The sequence below is a fragment of the Bos mutus genome, chromosome 10, assembly GCF_027580195.1.
Source record: "Bos mutus isolate GX-2022 chromosome 10, NWIPB_WYAK_1.1, whole genome shotgun sequence".
NCBI classification, from domain to species: domain Eukaryota; kingdom Metazoa; phylum Chordata; class Mammalia; order Artiodactyla; family Bovidae; genus Bos; species Bos mutus.
Window position 1 is genome coordinate 85,426,199 of NC_091626.1, and position 26,411 is coordinate 85,452,609.

Genomic DNA, 26,411 nt, shown 5'->3' on the forward strand with positions numbered 1-26,411 from the left:
AAAGTTCTGGATGTGTTAAATGTGAGTTGCCCACAACACATCTTTTCCTCCTGGCTGGAGATACAATTTGGGTGTCAATCACAGTATATGTGATTTTAAAACTTGGTTGGAAAAATTTAATGTTATGAATTCTGATGCTCACAAAATTGATATATACATTTAATGCAACTCCACTAAACATTGTAGCAGATTTTCTGTGAGGTATCAGAATTAGATATAAAGTTATTTAAAATTTTATATGAAAGAATAAATCTATAAGAATAGACAAGCTGAGTTAAAAAATAAAAAAGATATAATAAAAGAATAGTGAGGGGGAGGAGTGTTAATAGATACTGCTGCTGCTGCTGCTAAGTCACTTCAGTCGTGTCCGACTCAGTGTGACCCCATAGACGGCAGCCCACCAGGCTCCCCCGTCCCCGGGATTCTCCAGACAAGAACACTGGAGTGGGTTGCCGTACTAGAACATACTAAAAGAATCACTCTAATAAATAGAATATGATTTTTCATGGGAATAGACAAAAAGTTCTGTGGGACATAATTGAGAATACAGATACAGGTATGACATAGAAATTTAATATATATTTAATATCTAAAAGAAATCATATACTTAACAAATGATGCTAGCTCAACTAGAATAAAATTGGGATAAAACTGAATTGAATTCTTTCTTATGCCACATATAAAAATAAATTCCTGATGGATTAAAGACATGAGTGAAAACAGTATTCCCTCTCAGTATCTCTTCAGTCAACGACTTAACCATGCTGCTACTGCTGCTGCTAAGTCACTTCAGTTGTGTCCGACTCTGTGTGTCCCCATAGATGGCAGCCCACTAGGCTCCTCTGTCCCTGGGATTCTCCAGGCAAGAATACTGGAGTGGGTTCCCATTTCCTTCTCCAGTGCATGAAAGTGAAAAGTGAAAGTGAAGTCGCTCAGTCGTGTCCGACTCTTAGTGACACCATGGACTGTGGCCCACTAGGTTCCTCCATCCATGGGATTTTCCAGGCAAGAGCACTGGAGTGGGGTGCCATCGCCTTCTCTGAGATGGCCCTTCAAATATTATACCACTTTTGTCATAAATGGACTAACAGAGATAATACTTCAACATTATGGCATCAGCAGAACACCATTTACTTGACACACTAGTTTTCAGTCAGAGAGGGCATGATGTATAATAGATTTGAATCGTGCATCTTATTTGGATGAACCCAAATATTTGCCTTGCATACACCCATCACAGAAGGATGGAGTATTTTCTACATATTTTCAATCTCATACACATGTATTATTTACACATTTTGAAATGTTCTAATTTCTTTTTATGTTTATCTAAAGGTGCTTTCCGGAGAAGGCAATGGCACCCCACTCCAGTACTCTTGCCTGGAAAATCCCATGGATGGAGGAGCCTGGTAGGCTGCAGTCCACGGGGTCGCTAAGAGTCGGGCACGACTGAGTGACTTCACTTTGACTTTTCACTTTCATGCATTGGAGAAGGAAATGGCAACCCACTCCAGTGCTCTTGCCTGGAGAATCCCAGGGACGGGGGAGCCTGGTGGGCTGCCGTCTGTGGGGTTGCACAGAGTCGGACACGACTGAAGCGACTTAGCGGCAGCAAAGGTGCTTTCTGGGCAATTTGTGGGTGTTTTTAACTTTTTTTTGGAGTGTAGTTGATGAACAGTGTTGTGTTAGTCTCAGGTGTACAGTGAAGTGACTTAGTTGATGGGTTGGCCAAAAAGTTCAATGCATAGGAAACCCCAGACAGCTTTTTGGCCAACCCAATATATACATACGTGTGTATCCATTCTTTTTCAAAAATTCTTTTCCCATTTAGGTTGTTACAAATATTGAGCAGAGTTCCCTGTGTAGGGCCTTGCTGGTTATCCATTTAAAATATGTGTACAATCCCAAACTCCCTACCTATCCTTTCCTTCCACCCTTCCCCCTGGTTACCATGAGTTCATTCTCTAAGTCTCTGACTCTGTTTCTTTTCTGTAAATAAGTTCATTTGTATAATTTCTTTTTAGATTCTGCATTATAAGTGATATTGTATGACCTTTCTTTGTCGGACTTACTTCACTTAGTATCTCCAGGTCCATCCAGTGCGTGCATGTGGGCTAAGTCACTTCAGTTGTGTCCAACTCTTTGTGACCCCATGGACTATACAGTCCATGGAATTCTCCAGGCCAGCATACTGGAATGGGTGGCTGACTCAGTATATATAAATATAGATAGATACCATATCTTCTTTTGGAGAAGGCAATGGCACCCCACTCCAGTACCCTTGCCTGGAAGATCCCATGGGTGGAGGAGCCTGCTGGTGGGCTGCCATCTATGGGGTCACACAGCGTCAGACACGACTGAAGCGACTTAAGCGTTAGCATATCTTCTTTATCCATTTCTCTGTCAGTGGACATTTAGGTTGCTTGCATGACTTGGCTGTCGTAAACAGTGCTGCAGTGCACATGTGGGTGCGTGTATCCTCTCAGACCATGTCCTTCTCTGGATATATGCCTGTGAGTGGGATTGCAGGATCATTTGGTGGCTCTATTTTTTAGTTTTTTTCAACCGTAGTACTGTTCTTCGCAGTAGCTGTACCAGTTAACATTTTCACTAACAGTATAAGAGGATTCTCTTCTCTCCACACCCTCTCTAGTGTTTATTGTTTGTAGATTTTTTAATGATGGCCGTTTTGACTAGTGTTAGGTGATATTGTATAAAATTTTTGATTTTCATTTCTCTAATAATTAGAGATGTTGAACATCTTTTCACGCACCTCTTGGCCATCTGTATGTCTGCTTGGAGAAATGTCTGTGTAGGTCTTCGGCCCTTTGTTTTAGATTGGGTTGTTTGTTTTGATGATATTAAGCCACATGAGCTGTTTGTAAATTTTGGAGACTAGTCCACTGTTGGTCACATCATTTGCAAATATTTTCTCCTATTTTGTGGGTTGTCTTTTTGTTTTCTTTATGGTTTACTTTGCTGTACAAAAGCTTTTGAGTTTATTTAGGTCCCATTTGTTTATTTGTTTTTATTTCCGTTACTCTGGGAGATGGATTGACAAAGATAGTGCTGTGATTTATGGCAAAGAGTGTTCTGTCTGTGTTTTCCCTCTATGAGTGTTACAGTGTCCAGTCTTACATTTAGGTTGTTAATCCATTTTGAACTTATTTTTGTGATGATGTTAAAGAATGTTCTAATTTCATTTTTTTAAAAGGTAGCTGTCCAGTTTTGCCAGACCATGTATTGAAGAGACTCTCCATCATTGTACAGTCTCGCCTCCTGTGTTGATTAATTTACCAGAGATATGTAGGTTTATTTCTGGGCTTTCAACCCTGTTCCATTCACCTGTGTTTCTGTTTTTGTGCCAGTACCACACTGTTGATGACTGTAACTTTGTAGTAAAGTCTGAAGTCAGGGAGGTTGATTCCTCCAGCTCTGTTTCTCTTTCTCAAGATTGTTTTGGCTCTTTGGGGTCTTTTATGTCTCCATATAAAGTTTAATTTTTTTAGTTCTAGTTCTGTGAAAAATATCATTGGTAATTTGATAGGGATTGCATTGAATCTGTAGATTGCCATGTGTAGTATAGTCATTTTTAACATTTAGTATTCGAATCTAAGAACATGCTGTCTATCTGTGTCATTTTTTTTTTTTTCTGTCAGAGTCTTATAGTTTTTGGAGCATAGGTCTTTTGTCTCTTTGTATACATTTATTCCTGGGTTCTTTATTCTTTTTAAAAAACATTTGTGTATGTATTTATGATTGTGTCGGGTCTTAGCTGTGGCACGTGAGACCTTTCATTGCAGCGTGCAGGCTTCTCTCTGGTTGTGCCGGGCAGGCTCCACAGCGCCCCGGCATGGTTTGCGGCGCGCAGGCTCTTGTGACGCGCCCAGGTTTAACGGTTGTGGTGCTAGCATGTGGGATCTTAGTCCCCCCACCAGAGATCAAGCCCATGTCCTCTGCACTGGCAGGCGGATGCTTAACCACTGGGCCACCAGGGAAGTCCCAGAAGAGGTTGGATTTTTGTCAAATGTTTTTTCTGCATCTAATGAAATGAATGTGTATGGGAGTTTGGGTGTCCTTTATTTATTGATTTATTGATTTTTATTTATTGATGTACTATATTGGTTTTAATTTGAACAAAACTTGTTGAAAGAAGCTTCCATTCCCGCTTATCTTTCCTCTCAGTAGTTTCTCACTTAGTGCTCCTTGACTCGATGATACTGTCCCTGACCATCCAGCTGCCCACCAGAAACCAAGCGTTGTCTTAGACTGTTCCCTTTCCCCTACTCAGTACGTCAAATCTGTTGATTCTGTTTTTGGCCTCCTAACTTTTCCCTCTTCCCTCCTAACTTCCCTCTTGGAAGTTCATCTTCCACCCTGATGCCAGGAGTGATTTTGTTTCTCCCAAAGAGGAAGCTAATCATCTAAATACACTTGTAGAAAAATTTATGAAGTAGAAATTTATATTCATTCTCTGCCTTCTGCTGATGTGTGTAAAGCACTATCAACTGTTTGGCCCTTGTCTTATCTTTAAAGACTTATAGACTACATTCTGTGAATTATGAGTGACTTTTCTGTTTTTTTTAAATGGGATTTGTAATTTTATGTTATCATAGGAGTTGCTTGAACACTAAGAATTTGTCTAACTTTTATACAGTGAAAGAGTAAATGGGAGAGAGAGCTTAAAAGAAGGTTAATACCAAATAAGAAAACGGCAAGTGGTAGGGTTGATACTAATTCATTTCTGTGGTTGAGTCGAGTACTTGTGAGAATTCTTTTTTTTTTTTTTTGATAAGTTTACACACACTGCGTCATATAACAGGATTATAAAGCCTGTCGTAACTGCTTATCACATGTACCATTGAAGTAACTCTTAGCATGGGTTTTTATGGAAGTTATTTTAAATCCAAATTATTTTAAGTAGATAAATAATGAAAGTCTTAATTTTTACATTGATATAACAGCTCCATAAGCAGTTTTAAATCTGTTTATTTATGATTGATTTTGCAGCCTTGCATTGCACCCTGAACGAGCACTGGTAGCAACAGGACAAGTTGGGAAAGAGCCTTATATCTGTGTCTGGGATTCATACACTGTGCAGACCGTGTCAGTTCTGAAGGACGTTCATACACATGGTATAGCTTGCTTAGCATTCGACTTAGATGGGCAGGTATGTTAAAATTTTTTCTCTTTTTCTAAGCTGTGTTTTTAAAATGTGTATTATAAATTATTGTAAACCTGTAGATATTAAATTGGAAAGCAGTTGACAAAAAGCATTTGTTCAAGGTGGATGTGGGTAGATGGGGTGGGTGGTAGATATATATAAGAAAAATAAGAATAATGAGTTTTTATTTCACTGTATGAAGAACTTTTCAGCTGAATTAATTTGTACTATAAAGGCCTAAGTGATTCTGAGTCAGTGGAACATTACCTGGTTGTTCTAGAAAATTTTACATATGACTCTTTTCCAGGTATTAAAAGATAAGAAGGTATCTTAGAAAAATTTATGTTTCTCTAAGAGCTATAACCATTTTAATTTTTAGTTATTTATATATTTCTATTAAAATTATATTTTTAGTTGAAAACAATGAGGTAGTTCTTATATGAGCTATTTTATATAAAGTCAAGGTTCATAGCAAAAGATGTAATCATCATTCTACTTACTAATCAGTTCCAAAATTACTGTTTACTTCTAGTCAGTGATTTTTAAAACACTAAGCCAACAGCTGTTTTGTGGTACTTTCATGGAACTTGTTATACCTAACACTTAGTTAAGAAGTGGTAAGAAGTTAGTTTTTGCAGATTTAGTTAATTTATAATCTTTAAAAGTTTTACAGTGAAATTAAACTTTAAAAATCATTTTAACTTTTAGAAGAATTTTAGTTGTCTGCTTTTTAATTCTTAAAATTAATTTTTTACATCTGTATTTCACAGAAACACATTACATTTTGCTTGAGTCACTTGGTAGCCAGTAGGTATTTTAATATATAACTCTGAGGAATAGCTTCTTTGAGTAGCATAGATTAATATGACTTTCTGATAAGAGTCTGGTAAGAGATCTATAAAATCTATGAAGATGTAACTTGAACTTCTCATTTGCAGAAAAATGTGCTTCTAGGTTTAGAATCACTGGGTAGCAGTGACTGGCAATTCCAGAACCTTAATTCATGTCCTATTTTGCTATTATTGTCAGTTCCCTTAATGTCCTCATATCAGAATTTCATTTTCCTTCTTGAAAGGAAGAAAATAATATTCTCTCCTTACTTTGCAAGAGATTGTCTTATGAAACAAACCAACAAAAGTTGTTTTTTAAATCATTTTCCAGAAGTATTATGATATCTAAGATGGTTTAACTATACTTGTATACTTCAAATATAGATTTTTTTTCTTAATTTTAAAATTACCCTTTCTAAATGTATTGCAGTGCTGAGGAATTTCTCTTATATGAAATGAGAAATGATGCCAGGAGCTTTTACTAACTGAAAGCTTTATTTAATTTTGCTTGTTTTAAGTAATTTATAAGAAACATCTTGGGTACATGCATTTGATTATCACAGATCTTCATAAGAACATGTTACTTAAAAATGTAAGCTTATAAAATCATAGCTAAAAGTTATTGAGCACATACTAATTGCCAGGCATTGTGCTAAGCTTACATTATCTCATTTAATCCTCACAACAATCCTATGAAATAGATATTATTATTATCTCTATTTTACAGATAAAGGAACTGAGACTTAGAGAGGTTAAATAACTTGCCCCAGGTTACACAGCTAGTAAATGGAGCCAGAGCGGGAACCCAGGTCAGTCATACTCCAAAGCTCATGTTTTTAACCCCAATACCCTACTGCCTCCCAAACATGGAACTAAGGAGGTGATTATTTATATTTCAGGAGGAATTCATTCATCTTAAGTACAGTAGAAACTCGTAAGGAACTGTGATCAATTGAAAAGAGTATTTCTGAAATTATGCTAATCAGAAGATGCTTTAGTTAAGAAATTTGAGAACATATTATCCACTAATATCTGTAACTGTTTGTGAAATACCAATTAGGAAATACTAATTTTTGAATTTTTTACTAGATTTGAAACTGTAAGTGATCAATTAAGATTTATCCAGTGAATGAGTCTTCCTGTTAGTAGTATGCTGAATTTTCTTTTTTTCCTAGCTGTTTTTTTCTAAATGGATTGACTATCCATGCTAATACTGAAAGTCTGTCTTATTGGGAATAATCAGGGCATGAGAAGGCTATATAAATTCACATCAAACAGAGATTAAAATTTCATAGTAAATGAGAGAGAGGAGATATGAGGAAGGCATTAATCCTTTTATCTTGAAAATACAACCAAAAGCCATTCACATAATTAACAAAATCTAAGTTATAGTTAAAACTCTGCCAATTTATAGTATGAACTAAGAATAAAATGTTAATTTTTAACCTGATTTTGTCAGTTTTATGCTGATATAAAGTAAAATGCTTTACTTTGCCTTTTACCTTTGATTTTTGACACATGACTATGAAGAGAGTCTTTTTGCAAAAATATTAAAGGAATTCAATGATTTTATTCCTAGGGCCTTTTAGTAGTCTCTTAACATCTAGCCATATCTGAAGTGCCTATTGTATTGTTTTTGAGTTTTCATCTCTTCTGTTGCTTGCCAGATCCTGATTTCTTGCGGCTTTCTATATGATTTGACCAATGTTTACTCTGTTGAGTCCTACATATTTTGCACAATTTGTGATTTTTACTTTGTGACATCTGTAACAACTAGTCCTCACTCAATATTGAAATCACAAGGACCCCCCACCCAATACTAGACTCTTTTAAGTTTAATTACCTACTGTGTGAGTGTGTTTCACACTTGCAGAAACTTGTGGAATGCATCTAGTTGTGCCTATTGCGATGTTTTTCTCATCTGAGTATTTAGTGTGCTAGAACTTTTTAATGAATACAGCCGACCACTGAACGATGCAGGGCTTAACATACATAAAACTTGTGGTTGGCCCTCTGTGTACACGGTGCCTCTGCCTCTGTGGACTCAGCCAGCTGCAGACGCGCAGTGCTGCAGGGTTCACTGTTGAAGAGCACCCGAGGGTAAGTGAAGCCAGCAACTTCAAAGCTTTACTTCTGGGTTAACTAAAGACACAGCCAAGACTTTCTTTGGAAATAGGATCAGGAAGGAATTTGGGAAGCTGGATAGAGGCTTCTTTATCTGTTTTTTCCTCCCTGTTACTTCTTTGTTGTTCTGTTGCTCAGTCGTGTCCGACTCTCTGAGAACCCATGGACTGCAGCACGCCAGGCCTCCCTGTCCTTCACCATCTACCGGCACTTGCTCAAACTTGTATCTATTGAGTTGGTGATGCCATCCAACCATCTCATCCTCTGTCATCCCCTTCTCCGTTTGCCTTCAATCTTTCCCAGCATCAGGGTCTTTACCAGTGAGTCAGCTCTTCACATCACATGGCCAAAGTATTGGAGCTTCAGCTTCAGCATCAGTCCTTCCAATGAATATTCAGGACTGATTTCCTTTAGGATTGACTGGTTTGACCTCCTTGCAGTCCAAGGGACTCTCAAAGTCTTCTCCAACATCACAGTTCAAAGCATCAATTCTTCGGCACTCAGCCAACTCTCACATCCATAAATGACTAATGGAAAAACCATAGCTTTGACTAGACATATCTTTGTTGGCAAAGTAATGTCTCTGCTTTTTAACATGCTGTCTAGATTTGTCATGGCTGTTCTTCCACGTTGCAAGTGTCTTTGAATTTCATGGCTGCAGTCACCATCTGCAGTGATTTTGGAGCCCCAAAAAATAAAGTCTGTCACTGTTTCCGTTGTTTCCCCGTCTATTTGCCATGAAGTGATGGGACCAGATGCTATGATCTTAGCTTTTTGAATGTTGAGTTTTAAGCCAAATTTTTCACTCTCCTCTTTCACTTTCATCAAGAGGCTATTTAGTTCCTCTTCGCTTTCTGCCATAAGGGTCGTGTCATCTGCATATCTGAGGTTATTGATATTTCTCCCGGCAATCTTGATGCCAGCTTGTTCCTCATCCAGCCTGGCATTTCGCATGATGTACTCTGCATAGGAGTTAAATAAGCAGGGTGACAATATACAGCCTTGACGTACTCCTTTCCCAATTTGGGACCAGTGCATTGTTCCCTGTCCACTTCTTGACCTGCATACAGATTTCTCAGGAGGTGGGTACGGTGGTCTGGTATTCCCATCTCTAAGAATTTTCCAGCTTGTTGTGATCCACACAGTCAAAGGCTTTAGTGTAGTCAGTAAAGCAGAAGTAGATGTTTTTCTGGAATTCTCTTGCTTTTTCTATGATCCAGCAGATGTTGGCAATTTGATATCTGATTCCTCTGCCTTTTCTAAATCCAGCTTGAACATCTGGAAGCTCTCAGTTCACATACTGTTGAAGCCTAACTTGGAGAATTTTGAGCATTACTTTGCTAGCATGTGAAATGATTGCAATTGTGTGGTAGTTTGAATATTCTTTGGCACTGCCTTTGGAATTGGAATGAAAACTGATCTTTTCCTGTCCTGTGACCACAGCTGAGTTTTCCAAATTTGCTAGCATATTGAGTGCAGCACTTTCACAGCATCGTCTTTTAGGATTTGAAATAGCTCATCTGGAATTCCATCACCTCCACTAGCTTTGTGCATAGTGATGCTTCCTAAGGCCCACTTGACTTCACATTCCAGGATGTCTGGCTCTAGGTGAGTGATCACACCATCATGATTATCTGAGTCATGAAGATCTTTTTTGTATAGTTCTTCTGTGTATTCTTGTGTAACCTCTTAATATCTTCTACTTCTGTTAGGTCCACACCATTTCTGTCCTTTACTGTGCCCATCTTTGCATGAAATGTTCCCTTGGTATCTCTAATTTTCTTGAAGAGATCTCTAGTCTTTCCCATTCTATTGTTTTCCTCTATTTCTTCCCTTGATCACTTTGGAAGGCTTTCTATCTCTCCTTGCTATTCTTTGGAACTCTGCATTCAGGCAGTATATCTTTCCTTTTCTCCTTTGCCTTTCACTTCTCTTCCTTTCTCAGCTATATGTAAGACCTCCTCAGACAGCCATTTTGCCTTTTTTGCATTGCTTTTTCTTGGGGATGGTTTTGATCACCACCTCCTATACAGTGTTATGAACCTCTGTCCATAGTTCTTCAGGTACTCTTATCAGATCTGATTCCTTGAATCTATTTGTCACTTCCACTGTATAATCATAAGGGATTTGATTTATGAATGGCCTAGTGGTTTTCCCTGCTTTCTTCAATTTAGTCTGAATTTTGCAATAAGGAATTTATGATCTGAGCCACAGTCAGCTCCTGGTCTTGTTTTGCTGACTATATAGAGCTTCTCCATCTTCGACTGCAAAGAATATAATCAGTATGATTTTGATGTTGACCATCTGGTGATGTCCATGTTTAGAGTCATCTCTTGTGTTGTTGGAAAAGGGTGTTTGCACACCAGTGCATTCTCTTGGCAAAACTCTGTTAGCCTTTGCCCTGCTTCATATTGTACTCCAAGGCCAACCTTGCTTGTTACTCCAGGTATCTCTTGACTTCCTACTTTTGCATTCCAGTCCCCTATGATGAAAAGAACATCTTTTTTTTGGTGTTAGTTCTGGAAGGTCTCGTAGGTAGGTCTTCATAGAACCGTTTAACTTCAGTTTCTTCAGCGTTAGTGGTTGAGGCATAGACTTGGATTACTGTGATATTGAATGGTTGGCCTTGTCATTTTTTTGATTGCACCCAAGTACTGCATTTTGGACTCTTTGTTGACTATGAGGGCTACTCCATTTCTTCTAAGGGATTCTTGTCTGCAGTAGTAGATATAATGCTAAATCACTTCAGTTGTGTCTGACTCTTGGTGATCCCATGGATGGCTGCCCGCCTGGCTCCCCTGTCCATGGGATTCTCCAGGCAAGAATACTGGAGTGGTATTCTTTCTTCAAGTAGGTATAATGGTCATCTGAATTAAATTTGCCCATTCCAGTTCATTTAGTTCACTGATTCCTAAAATGTCGATGCTCACCCTTGTTCTTAGTTATCTTGAAAGGAGCTGTTCCTTCTGTCTGCTTCTTAAATATCAGTGTTCCTGCTCATATAGCTTTCTTTCCCTTCATCCCCTCACTTTAGTTATTCTCTTTCGGGATTACGACATCTATGACTTTAACTCCTGTATCAATTAACAGTGGCCCCAGCTTCTCTCCACAACTCCATATGATGCAGTGATTTAGTCACTTAAGTCATGTCTGATTCTTGTGACCCTATGGACTGTAGCCTGCCAGGCACCTCTGTCTTTGGGATTTTCCAGGCAAGAGTACTGGAGTGGGTTGCCATTTCCTTCTCCAACTCCATATAGCCTCCTTGAATGTCATATAGATATACCATTTATTACATGTTTAAAACTGAATTCTCTTTATTCTAACTCATAAAGAAACAAAACTTATTCTTTCTCCTGTTCTGGCTACCTCTCTAGTCTTGTCTCCTGCTACTTCTCAGCAGGCAGCTCTTCCCCTCAGCCACGTCAAAGTACTAGCTCTTTCCTGAAAGCACCATTATCTATCTCATCTTGGTATACTTTGGTCTGAAATACATTTTGTTTTACTTTTGTGCCCAGCTGTCTCCTAAAATATGGTTGAAGCATTACTTTCACTGGAAAACTTTATCCACACCTGTGAGAAAGGATGATAAGGTACAAAATTATAGAAATCCAAGACGGCAGTATTTGCTTGGTTGTTTCTGCCTTTTCCTCTCTGCTGTTGCTTAATCTGTGGTTGCTGTTGCTGCTGCTGCTAAGTCGCTTCAGTCATGTCTGACTCTGTGCGACCCCACAGACGGCAGCCCACCAGGCTCCTCCGTCCCTGGGATTCTCCAGGCAAGAACACTGGCGTGGGTTGCCATTTCCTTCTCCAATGTATGAGAGTGAAAAGTGAAAGTGAAGTCACTCAGTCATGTCCAATTCTTTGCAACCCCATGAACTGCGGCCCACCAGGCTTCTCCATCCATGGCATTTTCCAGGCAAGAGTACTGGAGTGGGGTGCCATCTGTGGTTAGGGAGGTTGATTTGGGCCATACAGTGTTTATCAGGGCCACAGAGGAAGTGCTCCCAGGTCTACTTTGTCACTGCCTGGACAGAGCTAGATGCTCTGGGGCCCTGCTGAGAGGTACGTGCGTGCTCAGTCACCAGTCGTGTCTGACTCTTTTCGACCCCATGGACTGTAGCCCGCCAGGCTCCTCTGTCCATGGGATTTTCCAGGCAAGAGTAGTGGGGTGGGCTGCCACGTCCTTCCTTCTCCAGGGCATTGTCCCAACCCAGAGATCGAACCCAAATCTCTGGCATCTCCTGAGTTGGCAGGTGGATTCTTTACCACTGAGCCACTTGGGAAGCCTGGAGTTTTAAAGTTAACAGTTGTGGTTCACTGTGTGTGATCAGCTTGGCCAGAGAGAAGAGGCACTGATCAGATGCCCACTGCCCTGCTGACTGTTCCTCGCTTTATACTTGTCTTGTAAAATTTTAATCTTTGCACAGTGTGCCATAGCAAGAGGTAGATATTTTTGTTTTAGCTCAACATATGCAGGTACTCTCTAGTTCCCAAATACTAAGGACTCTTAAGAGGAGCGAGTTGTCTCTTCTAGTCACTTGGAATTTCTGCTACTGTGACTTGATGGAGAGCCAGATACAAACTGTACTCTGTTATCTTTTTATGAAAGACATTCATTCTCTCCATTTAGGGACTTAAATAATAATCCTGCTTTGCAGAAACTTTCTAACTAGGTACTCAATGGCATGTCTCATTCAGATGGGTAGAAGGCATGGGTTCTTAAAGTTAATTATGGTTATGGTAAAAATAATGATGATGATAGCAAACATTTATATAACATTAAGCATATGCCAAGCACTCTTCTAACTCATCTATATGTGTTAATTCTCATATTAACCCTAAGGTTTTATTCTATTCTCCTCACTTAAGAGGAACCTAAGGTACAGAGAGGCTAAGTAATTGCTCAGATTACTTGCTATTGGGAATCCAGTCAGGGACAGAGGTGGAACTGGCGTTTAAACCTGGGCAGACTCTGTGCTCTAAACCTGGGACCGGCAAAGCTGTCTATAACAAGTCAGTAAATATTTTAAGCTTGTGAGCCTACGGTCTCTCTCACAGCTACTCCAGCTCCGCGTTAGAATGAAAGCCGTCATAGACAGCTTATAAAGGAATAGGTGTGGCTGTGTTCCAGTAAAACTTTGTTTATTAAAACAGGGTGCAGGTCTGAGGATTGTAATATTCCTACCCCTGCTTTTAAACCAGTGTTTTTCAAAGTATGTGTTGTGGCTTTGTCCCTGTGATTTTTTTCCTTTAACCCTTCAGTTACTTAGAATTGTATTGATGGTTACCAGATATTTGGAGTATTTTCTGTGTAACTTTCTGTCATTCTGATTGAATTTTGTCTTTGAATTATGTCAGAGAACATACTGTGTATTTTAATTTTTTTAAATTTATTTAGGCTTATTTTGTAATTCAAAATTTTGTTACTTTCATGTGGTTTCCTGTGCACTTTAAAAGTATGTATTCTGCTGTTTCTTTTTTTCCTTCTGTTTGTTGTGCTATTGTTGTCATTTATTTTATAGCTTTCATTTTCATTCATTTTACATGCTCTGTAAACTCTATAATAACTGTTATTATGTTTGCCTTAAACAGTTTTCAAAGAAAATTAAAAATAAGAAAAGTCTTTTTTATTTACCATTTGGGTACTCTTCATTCATATATGTAAATTAAGTCTCTCTTTGGTATCATTTTCTTTCTGCCTGAAGAAACTTCCATTATCATATCTTATAGTGCAACTTTGTTGATGATGGATTTTTTCAAAATAAAGTCAAAAAATACTTTATTTTGACCCAAGTTTTGAATATTTTTGGTAGGTATATAAGTCTGTGTTGATGTTTTTTCCCCTTCAGCACTTTAGCGAGGCTATTAATTGTGATTTGATGTGCATAACATCAGATGAGAAGCCTAGGGTAATTTTTAAATCTTTGTTTCTACACACCAAAATTGTCTGTCTTTTTTGGCCACTGGTTCAACAGTTTGATGACCGTGTGTGTTAATGTGTTTTTTCTGTGTGTGAGATTATTTTGCTTGAATCTTGAGTATCTCAGATTTGTGGATTTGTATTTTTTTTAATCAAATATAGGATGTTTTGTGGAGAAGGCAATGGCAACCCACTCCAGTGTTCTTGCCTGGAGAATCCCAGGGACGGGGGAGCCTGGTGGGCTGCCGTCTATGGGGTCGCACAGAGTTGGACACGACTGAAGCGACTTAGCAGCAGCAGGATGTTTTGGCCATTATTTCTTCATTTTTGTTTTTGTTTTCTTTCATCTTTTTTTCTTCTTTTGTTGTCATAATTACCTGTATATTATACCACTTGAAATTTTCTAAAGATGATGAGGCTCTGTTAATTTTTTTCCTTTGTCTTTCTGTGCTTTATTTTTGATAGTTTCTGTTGCTATGTCTTCAAGTTCATTTATCTTTTCTTCATTGTATAAGATGCTGGTAATCCTTTGGAGTGAATTTTCATTTCTGATAATTTAACATTTATATTTACAAGTTCAACATTTTTTTTCTTTTATATCTTCCATTTCGCTTTTTATTCTTTATATGCTTGTTTTAAAATAATTCTTGAGCATCTTGAACATTTCCATCTTAACTACCAATGTCTCCTAATTTTAATCATATGTGTGATACCTGGGTCTGTTTGTAATAACTGATTTTTCTCCTGGTTATTGGTCCCATTTTCCTCTTTTTTAACATGTCCAGTAATTTTTTAATTGGATGCTGGACATTGTGTGTATTATATGCTCAATGCTGGATTTTGTCGTATCCCTTTAAAGCATTTTGGACATTGTTCTTATAGGTGGTTAAGTTCCTTGTGAATCAGTCTGGTTCTTTAGAAAAGCTTGCTTTTGAGCTTTTTTGGTCAAGGCTAGAGCAGCTTTTCTCTAGGACTACTAGTTAAACTTCAGTACTCTGATGTGATGCTCCTGGAATCTCTGCTGAATACACACTGAATTCGAAGATATATCTCCATTCTTGCTGTTGGAAGTCTGAAAAATCCTGACCCTTTGTGATCTCTGGTAATTGTTTAGCTTTAGCTCCCCAGTAATTGTTCTTTTTTTAGAAGTGTTCTTTGCATGGCCTCATGAATTTCACCCTATGCACACAAAGATTGGTGTTCTCCGGGCACCTGTAAACAGGTTTTCTAGAGTTCTTTCTCTGCCCGCAAACTGTAGCAGTCTTGGCCTCTCTGAACTCCAGGCTCCATATTCTCAAATCAGCAAATCTTCTGGGCTGTATTTGGATTCCACCTTTCTGTGCTGAAGTCTGTAAATTGCCTCCTAGATGAAGGCTAGGGCAACTGCAGAATATACCTTGTTTGCTTCCCCCTCATTCAGGGTTTATACTGCTTCACTTCCTATTAAAAATGTCCAAAAGCACTTGTTTTATATATTTTGTATGGTTTTCTAGTCATTTATGGCAGGGGGCAAGTTCAGACCCTGATACTCTTTCATGACTGAAATGTCATCTCTCATGTTTCTTAACCTCTGTCATACTTCCCATCTTACCATCCCCTTTTCAACTCTTTATCTCTTCATCTCCTTCTCATCGCCTGTGTAACTTCCACTGAATTTTTAATTTTATTTATTTTTCATTTCTAGAAATTCTGTTTGTTTCCTTAAATTTGCTGCGATGCTTTTTGTAATCTTCCATTCTTTCACCATATTAAGATATTTTGAAGCCTTAAATTTTATTTCTCTGCTCACATGAGTAGAGATACTCTCTAGTTCCCAAATACCTACTCTGCGCACATGAGTAGAGAAATAAAATTTAAGACTTCAAAATATCTTCATATGGGGAAAGAATGGGAGATTACAAAAAGCATCCCAGCAAATGTAAGGAAGGAAACAGAATTTCTAGAAATGAAAAATAAACATAATTAAGAACTCCAATGTCTGATGCTTTTCAAGGTTGATTTTGCTGTTTTTAGTAGCTTGCTGATTCTCACTCATGGTCCCTTATTTCCTCTGGTTGTTCGGTATGACGTTGTTTGTTTTATTTTTATTGAATTACTAATTGTAGGAATTCTTTGAGGGATGGATTACAGGATCAGTCCTCCACATAGAATTTGTATTTGCCTGTGCCCCATTGTTGAAAATGCTTAAAAACTCTGCGGTCTTTAGGACTACTCTGAATGAAAGTTTTCATTTGAAGGACTCACGATTAGTGTGGCTGTAGACCCTACGACTATGTGAAGGTCACCGTGGCTGCACACTTTCAAGGGGGTTTTCTCCTCCATTGTGCATTGCTGCCCCGCTCTTTGAAAAGGGATGGTTTCTTGTTCTCCCTTACTCTGAGGAGTTCACTGCTTTAGCCAAAGGCCTGCAATTCAATTCCCTACCTTGGGCAGGCCCTAAAGTTTATCTTCTATTCATCTTCAGTCTGCAGAACAAAAATCAGGCTTCCCAGAGTTAGCTGATAACTTTAGAATTGAGTGGGTATAGGAGCTCTCCTACTTCTAGGATTCCCATAGAAAATCACTTTGGTGATTTTGGTTCTCTCTTAATTCCTTGACAACTCAAAAGTGCATTTAAAAAAGATGTTTTTACATTTTATCTAGCATTTTTAGTTTTTAGCAAGAGATGTATAATAGGGTGTTTTGTCAATCCTGCTGGCAGGCTACAGTCCATGGGGTTGCAATAGTCGGACATGACTTAGCGACTAAACCACCACCATTACCGTCAGAAATGGAGGTCTTTCTTCTGTTTCTTAATGGGAAAAGCTACACATATATGAAAATATTAGTAAGATGAAATGCATCCGCCTTTCTGTGAGGTCTATAAAATATGTGTGTAAGTTTTTATGTTTGTAATAGCCATGAGTAGTATTTGTTTGCCATTTATAATTTGGTTCATTTTGTATTTGTTTGCTTTTTTATTTCCCTTGCCCTTGGACTTCTTGACCATAACTCAGCGCTTGGTTTCAGTTGGACTTGATTCAAAGAATGCAGTTTGCGTTTGGGACTGGAAAAGAGGGAAAATGTTATCTATGGCTCCAGGTCACACAGATAGAGTAAGTATTCTGCCTTGGAGTTTCTAAAGGGTATTGGGTGGGAAGAAGCCAGAAGAGAGTCAGGGGATTTTATGTTTCTGTGTTTTGTTATTGTTACTGTCAGTTGTTTGTATGTAATTAAAAATTTAAAGTGTAACTGAAAGTGCTTATAAGATTTTAGAAGGCATAAATGTGTTGTAATACTCAAAAACATAACTTGATATGTAGTTTTAGCGCAAAACCTTTAATCCAGTGTTTGCTTTGGCAAAAATGATGAGTTTTAAGTTGTCCAGACCTAAATTAAAAAATTGAATGGCTCATGCCTAGGCTCTATTTATTATTTAGTTTCGTTTATCATTGATTTGTTATAAAAGTATTATAGTTAGGGTAAATAATATTGTGTGTGTAAATTTGAAATTATGTTAGAGACCTAACATTTTTCACTTTGGAAACATGTTAAAAATGTATTCCTTATTCCATGTTGTATGAGATTAACATAATGAATATATTGTAGTCAGCTTTTTAATTAAATATTATACTACTTTTTATAAAAATACATCAAAAAATTTTGTCATAAACTCTTAAAAATGTCTAATTTTTTTGATGTATAGTAAAGTCCTAACCTGAACTAGCATAGGAGCTATAGTCATTGATTCTATTTGGGGATAGTCTATGAATTGGTAAAAGTTGTATAAAAATTTTTGTATGCATTTGTATTTTGGAAGATAAACTTGGTTTTGGCATATTCTCAGAGGGGTCTGTTATACACAAACAATTTAGATAATAAAGTGTTAGGTGCATTTTATTATACAGTTATGTATTCTGACTTACTTAGATCAAAGCATTTCACACATTAGTACTTTGGACTTAGTAAATAGACTGATTAAAAGTACTTTTAAAGGTTCATCAGTATGTTTTTCATTTAATCTATATTATGGTGAGTTGCTAAATGTTTATTTTTAAGATGTGTTCTTTCTTCATTGTCACTAAAAACTATCACTTTGTAAATTTTTAGAGGTAGTAAGCATGTTAGGTGATTATGCAGGCAGTTGTCAAAGAAACATGGTGAAGACTACCATAGAGCAGAATTGTTTTTTCTGCTATAAAATTTTTTTTCAAATATTAAGTGTTATTTATTGTTAAAGTTCATATTTCTAATGCATATTTTATTTCATCTGGGTTTTTTCTTGTTTGATTTTGTAACAAAGATTTATTTGTTTATAACTTACGGAGTCTTAGAAATTAAGTCTGGGGATTTCCAAAATTTATACAATAACAAAAATTTAAACAATGTAGAAAACTGGAAACAGAATTTTTACTGTGAAATAAATATTTGGATCCTTTATGTAAGTAGTTCTATGTTATAGAAAGCTGCAAAAATGTTCTCTTATTTTTATTTCTAGCTGCATAAGTGTTAAGTGTATGTTCTGTTCATTATCTTTCCTCTGTAGAATTTATGCAGGTACCTGCCTCATGCCCTAGTTCTGTTGAATCATTCTTGTTGTTTATAGACCAAAAATTTTTTTTAAATTAAAAATAGAGGTGTTAATTTTCACTCTAGTAGTTGTTTCATATGGTTCATAGAAACTAAGAAATGGTTTTGTTTCGTTTTGCTACTTTATTTCTGATAGGATTTTTTTTATTTCTGATAGAAATGTAAAATTCTGATTTTTATTTATTGAGGAATATAATTTTCTGATATGTAGACTTTTGGGCTACTTGGGCTTTTGGACAGGATTCTTAAATGGTTCTCAAAATAAGTGTCTTAACAATGAATCTGATATATATATTTTTTACAGATATTTGATATTTCTTGGGATTTGTACCAGCCAAATAAACTTGTCAGCTGTGGTGTAAAACATATCAAGGTACTAGAAGAGTCTTACTTATAATCGTCATGATTACTTATTCTCTGCTACTAAGCACACATCACACTGCAATTTATACACACACACACACACACACACACACACACACACGCATATGTTTAAAATCAGAAGCCTCAAAGGACAAAAAATTGTGACTTACCCATTCAAATAGCTAATGAATGCTCTCATCAATGAAACTTAATGATATTTAAATTTGAAAGCTTCATGATTTCTGTGCATAAATATAGCTTGTTCTTTTCCTTTCAGTAAGTCCCAGTTTCAGTCTGTTATTTTCTTCTAAATCAGTGATTATCAACTTCGGCTGCATATTAAAATCACCTGGGGGAAATTAAAGCATAGTATACCCAAACCCCCACTGAGATGTACTGAGAGAGAATCTCTGGAGAGTGAAGCCCAGATATTCAAATGATTCTGATGCTCAGCAGGAGTTAAGAACTGTTGTTCTAGAATCCACCTCGGTGCTCTGCTATAGAGTGACCACTGGACAAATGTGGCTCTTGAGCATTTGAAATACCAAGGTGACTGAGGAAATGAATATTAGCTTCGCTTTCATTGCTAACCTATTCCCAACTTTTTAATCTAAGTTTATGTAGTTTTTTTCTCCCAGAAAACTAAGGGAAATAGCATATTTTTAAAAATATTCCAGTTCAGCCCCCTTTGTTCTTACAGTGAGGATTGAAGCCAGTGTCTGTCTGCTGTGACATTGAGGCTAATGGCAGCACTAGGATGAGGAGGTGGACGTTGAGTGCTGTGGAATCATAAGGGGGCTTCACGGGTAGCTTCTCGTCTCCTGCTCTAATATAGCACAGAGTACTGGAGGTATTTATATTAGGAGCCTTCTGTGGTCATTTGATTATACTGTGTACTTTTTAGTTCTGGAGTTTATGTGGAAATGCTCTGACCCCAAAACGAGGGGTCTTTGGGAAGACTGGTGACCTTCAGACCATCTTGTGCCTGGCCTGTGCAAGGGATGAATTAACATATTCTGGCGCACTCAATGGGGATATATATGTTTGGAAAGGAATCAATCTTATACGAACAATACAAGGAGCTCATACTGTAAGTATATTTAAATATTTTGAATACTTTTAGGTATTAATTACTTCCTTGTCTTAGAATGAAAAGTTCCATAATATAGCAGACATTCTAATCAATTCAGTTACTTGAAAACTGCTATTACAATTGAATTAATTTGTCTATTTGTTGTCAAGATTTCAATGAACAAACATTATGCAATTAAACTAGTATAATTAGTATTTTGTTCAAACCATTGTTTTAGTATGGTGTCTTTTTCATTATTGGAAAAAGCTTGTTAAATTTAACCTAGAAGAATTCTAGATTAACCACATTAGAATAAAACTAGTGCTTTTGTGGCTAATTTACCAGTGGGAAATTTGGGGATAGTACTAGAATAATATTAACTTTTTAATTTTAATATCATTGATTGAGTGAGTGACAAATTTTTGTACTTCATGAGATTTTCATATAATAAGTTACCAAACCAGGAAAAAAGATCTGTTGTTAAAACCTTTCAGTGTTTTTTCAGAAAGAATCTCACAGACATAGAGAGTGAAGTCACGGCGGGAAGAATGAGAGAGGAGATAGGGAGTTTGGGAAGGACATGTACACACTGATGTGTTTAAAATGGGTAACCAACAGGACCTACTGTATGGCACATGGAACTCTGCTTAATGCTCTGTGGCAACCTGGATGGGAGGGGAGTCTGGGGGAGAATGGATGCGTGTCCCTTTGCTCTTCACCTGAAACTATTACAGCATTGTTAATCAGCTATACTCTAATACAAGATCAAATTTTTTTAAAAGAAAACCTTTTAGTGTTTTTTGACTTGGTCCTTTTAGCAGTTGGGTCCCTCACATAGTGAAGGGAACTAGAGAACATAGAGCCACCATATTGTTATCAGGAACATCTCAAGTAGAAAAGCTATTAAACATATAAACATGAGAGCTTCCCAGGTGGCATAGTGGTAAAGAATCCACCTGCCAGTGCAGGATGTACTAGAGACGTGGGTTCAGTCGCAGGGTCAGGAAGATCCCCTGGAGAAAGAAATGGCAAGCTGCTCCAGTATTCTTGCCTGGGAAATCCCATGGACAGAAGAGTCTGGTGGACTACAGTCCATATAGGGTTGCAAAGAGTCAGTCAGTCATGTCTGACTGAGCACACACACACATATTAATATGAATCACTATTAAATATATAATACATTTCGTGTTACTTATATTTAAGAACTGCTTAGAGCAGGTGTTGCTTTCAGCAAAATGTCTGAAGACCAGAAATAGCAGATTCTAGCTAAAGTTGTGGCATTTCACATTTTGTACCATCAGTATAAAAATACCAGTTTGTTCCTCATAGTCATTAGCCCAGGATGTGATCACTGTTGTAAATTTTTGCTTATCTTCTGGGTAAAAAATATTAACTATTTGTTTTAATTTTCTTTCCCATCTATTTGTGAAATTTCTTATATTTACTGACTACAGTTGACCCTTAAACAACATAGGTTTGAACCTCAAGGGTCCACTTGTATGGGGATTATTTTCAGTAGTAAATACTGCATGTGTGTGTGCGCGTGCATGCACGCTTATGCTCAGTTGTGTGTTATCTACCAGAGTTTGCTCAAACCCATATCTATTGAGTTGATGATGCCATCCAACTATCACATCCTCTGTCACCCTCTTCTCCTGCCTTCAGTCTCTCCCAGCATCAGGGCCTTTTCCAGTGAGTCGGCTCTTTGCATAGGTGACCAAAGTGTTAGAGTTTCAGCTTTAGCATCAGTCCTTCCAGTGAATATTCAGGATTGATTTCCTTTAGGGTTGACTGGTTTGATCTCCTTGTAGTCCAAAGGACTGTGAAGAGTCTTCTCCAGCACTACAGTTCGAAAGCATCAATTCTTTGGCTCTCAGCTTTCTTTATGGTCCAACTCTCACATCCACGCATGACTACTGGAAAAACCATAGCTTTGTAGTACTACACAGTTTGTGGTTGGTTAAATTCACTGCTACTGTGGAACTTCAGATATGGAGAAATCTTGGATGTGGAGGTTCACTTCTAAGTTATACTAGAATTTTTGACTCCAGTAGAATTTTTGACTCCACAAAACTCCTGCATTGTTCAAGGGTCAACTATACTTGAATTTCCTTTTCTATTAATTGACTTTACTTATCCTTTGCTCTTTTTTTTGTTATTGTTGTTGTTGGATTTTATTTTATTTGTGTGTTAGTCATACACATTGACATATACATACACATTTTGACAGTCATACACATTGCAAGAAGAAATGGAATAGCCATTATGGTCAACAAAAGAGTCCGAAATGCAGTACTTGGATGCAATCTCAAAAACGACAGAATGATCTCTGTTCGTTTCCAAGGCAAACTATTCAATATCACAGTAATCCAAGTCTATGCTCCAGCCAGTAACGCTGAAGAAGCTGAAGTTGAATGGTTCTATGAAGACCTCAAGACCTTTTAGAACTAACACCCAAAAAAGATGTCCTTTTCATTATAGGGGACTGGAATGCAAAAGTAGGAAGTCAAGAAACACCTGGAGTAACAGGCATATTTGGCCTTGGAATACAGAATGAAGCAAGGCAAAGACTAATAGAGTTTTGCCAAGAAAATGTACTGGTCATAGCAAACACCCTCTTCCAACAACACAAGAGAGGACTCTACACATGGACATCACCAGATGGTCAACACCAAAATCAGATTGATTATATTCTTTGCAGCCAAAGATGGAGAAGCTCTATACAGTCAACAAAAACAAGACCAGGAGCTGACTGTGGCTCAGATCATGAACTCCTTATAGCCAAATTCAGACTTAAATTGAAGAAAGTAGGGAAAACCACTATACCATTCACATATGACCTAAATCAAATTCCTTATGATTATACAGTGGAAGTCAGAAATAGATTTAAGGGCCTAGATCTGATAGATAGAGTGCCTGATGAACTATGGACTGAGGTTCGTGACATTGTACCGGAGACAGGGATCAAGACCATCCCCATGGAAAAGAAATGCAAAAAAGCAAAATAGCTGTCTGAGGAGGCCTTACAAATAGCTGTGAAAAGAAGAGAAGCAAAAAGCAAAGGAGAAAAGGAAGATACAAGCATCTGAATGCAGAGTTCCAAAGAATAGCAAGAAGAGATAAGAAAGCCTTCCTCGGCAATCAATGTGAAGAAATAGAGGAAAACAACAGAATGGGAAAGACTAGAGATCTCTTCAAGAAAATTAGAGATACCAAGGGAACATTTCATGCAAAGATGGGCTCGATAAAGGACAGAAATGGTATGGACCTAACGAAGCAGAAGATATTAAGAAGAGGTGGCAAGAATACACAGAAGAACTGTAGAAAAAAGATCTTCACGACGAAGATAATCACAATGGTGTGATCACTCACCTAGAGCCAGACATCCTGGAATGTGAAGTCAAGTGAGCCTTAGAAAGCATCACTACGAACAAAGCTAGTAGAGGTGATGGAATTCCAGTTGAGCTATTTCAAATCCTGAAAGATGATGCACTCAATATGCCAGCAAATTTGGAAAACTCAGCAGTGGCCACAGGACTGGAAAAGGTCAGTTTTCATTCCAATCCCAAAGAAAGGCAATGCCAAAGAATGCTCAAACTACCGCACAATTGCACTCATCTCACAGGCTAGTAAAGTAATGCTCAAAATTCTCCAAGCCAGGCTTCAGCAGTATGTGAACTGTGAACTTCCAGACGTTCAAGCTGGTTTTAGAAAAGGCAGAGGAACCAGAGATCAAATTGCCAACATCCGCTGGATCATGGAAAAAGCAAGAGAGTTCCAGAAAAACATCTATTTCTGCTTTATTGACTATACCAAAGCCTTTGACTATGTGGATCACAATGAACTGTGGAAAATTCTGAAAGAGATGGGAATACCAGACCACCTGATCTGCCTTTTGAGAAACCTATATGCAGGTCAGGAAGCAACAGTTAGAACTGGACGTGGAACAACAGACTGGTTCCAAATAGGAGAAGGAGTACGTCAAGGCTGTATATTGTCACCCTGCTTATTTAACTTCTATGCAGAGTACATCATAAGAAACGCTGGACTGGAAGAAGCACAGGCTGGGATCAAGATTGCCAGAAGAAATATCAATAACCTCAGATATGCAGATGACACCACCCTTATGGCAGAAAGTGAAGAGGAACTCAAAAGCCTCTTGATGAAAGTGAAAGTGGAGAGTGAAAAAGTTGGCTTAAAGCTCAACATTCAGAAAACGAAGATCATGGCATCCGGTCCCATCACTTCATGGGAAGTAGATGGGGAAACAGTGGAAACAGTGTCAGACTTTGTTTTTGGGGGCTCCAAAATCACTGCAGATGGTGATTGCAGCCATGAAATTAAAATACGCTTACTCCTTGGAAGGAAAGTTATGACCAACCTAAATAGCATGTTGTAAAGCAGAGACATTACTTTGCCAACAAAGGTCCGTCTAGTCAAGGCTATGGTTTTTCTGTGATCATGTATGGATGTGAGAGTTGGACTGTGAAGAAAACTGAGCGCCGAAGAATTGATGCTTTTGAAGTGTGGTGTTGGAGAAGACTCTTGAGAGTCCCTTGGACTGCAAGGATATCCAACCAGTCCATTCTAAAGGAGATCAGCTTTGGGATTTCTTTGGAAGGAATGATGCTAAAGCTGAAACTCCAATACTTTGGCCACCTCATGTGAAGAGTTGACTCATTGGAAAAGACTCTGATGCTGGGAGGGATTGGGGGCAGGAGGAGAAGGGGACGACAGAGGATGAGATGGCTAGATGGCATCACTGACTCGATGGATGTGAGTCTGAGTGAACTCTGGGAGTTGGTGATGAACTGAAGGCCTGGTGTGCTGCGATTCATGGGGTCGCAAAGAATCGGACACGACTGAGCGACTGAACTGAACTGAACACATTGCAAATATTTCCTCAGTCTGTTTGTTTTTACTTATATCTTTTCTCATATGAAAAATTTAAAAATCTTCCTTTATGGCTTGTGGATAACTTCCGTACTATATAAAGTTGTTTCACAGCCGAAAGTTACATAAGTGTTCTTCTGACTCTTTTCTAACATATTTTTTTTTTTTTTTTTTATAGTTAGAATTTTGTCTGTATGTTTTGCTTTTGTCTGATTCATTTTTGTATATGTTATAGTTTTAACTTCATTTTCTCTTATATCATTAATTACCATTTTGGTCATATATGAGTTCCTGTATATACATAGATTTATTTCTGGATCATCATCTGTATTTTCTGATCATTTGACTGTTCTTTTGCCATATGAAAAAATCTTTATGTGGATTTCTACTCTCACATGTAGTGTATTTTCTTAAAAAGCATGTATTGTTAAATTATTTTTTTCCCTCTTCTAGGCAGGAATTTTTAGCATGAATGCTTGTGAAGAAGGCTTTGCTACTGGCGGCAGAGATGGCTGCATTCGTCTTTGGGATTTAACTTTTAAACCAATTACTGTGATTGACCTCAGGGAAACAGACCAGGGGTACAAAGGTAATGACAGAGCAGGTGCCTCGTCACCAGGCAGAGTCAGTGTGTCAAGGGCGGTCTCCTTCTCTCCGCAGATTCAAAGTGTGCTTATAAATGTAAAGGAGGCTTACCTTCACTCCTCAATACTGGATACATTTAATTAAAATCCTTCTGCTGATGAGGAATTTTGCCTGAAGACTGTGTAGGTTTACTGTTATGACAAAGTTCCTTTTCTTGTCTAATGCCAGCTATAATGGGACCCACAGAGAGATGTGATAAGTACTTACTTTGGTAACCTTAAATTTTGGAAACATTTTACTATTTGAATGCTAAATGTAATTTTAGCAAATAAACTGTTGAAAATAATGTGTTGAGAGTTAGAGGAACTTTTGTTTAAGATAGTTTAAGTGCAATCTTAACTTATTTTAACTTAATTTAAGATTGTTTAAGTATATGTGAGTTTTTCCTCCATCCAAATTTGTCAGCAACCAAGATATAATTTTTTCTTTGGAGGATTTTTAAAAATTTGATGTAATAAAACAGTCTTTCACTACAAAAGTAAACGTATTACCCACTAGTATTGTATTGTAGGAGTAGGATTGGGAGTTACACAGGCCTATGTTTATGCCATATTGTAGTCACTTACTAGACATGTGACCTTGGGCTGCATACCATCATCTGTAAAATGAGAAAAATATCTCAGAGGATTAAATGAGCTAATATATGTAAAAATTTTAGGAGAGTGTCTGGTACATAATGATCATCCAGTAAATGTTAGCTGTTATACTGTTTTCAAGAGTTTTGCTGAGCATTTTTGTACTGTAAAGTTTATAAAATAATTTGACACTTCTTATTTGATTCTCATAACACTATAAGTTACACAGTACCTCATTGCTGACCATACTATA

At 37.6% G+C, this 26,411-nt stretch overlaps 1 protein-coding gene across 12 annotated transcripts in view; it reads left to right on the forward strand.

The window, feature by feature from the left end:
- EML5 (EMAP like 5) overlaps positions 1 to 26,411 on the forward strand; it is a 158,190-nt gene that overhangs the window by 18,983 nt on the left and 112,796 nt on the right. For all 12 annotated transcript variants that reach the window (XR_011465744.1, XR_011465745.1, XM_070378383.1 and 9 more), the window contains exons 2-6: positions 5,011 to 5,170; positions 17,038 to 17,136; positions 18,915 to 18,983; positions 19,878 to 20,063; positions 25,392 to 25,527. Coding sequence is in view for 10 of the 12 variants with exons in the window: in XM_070378383.1 (XP_070234484.1) it covers positions 5,011 to 5,170; positions 17,038 to 17,136; positions 18,915 to 18,983; positions 19,878 to 20,063; positions 25,392 to 25,527 (650 nt within the window). In the remaining 2 variants the exon portion in view is untranslated. The remainder of the gene's footprint in view (positions 1 to 5,010; positions 5,171 to 17,037; positions 17,137 to 18,914; positions 18,984 to 19,877; positions 20,064 to 25,391; positions 25,528 to 26,411) is intronic.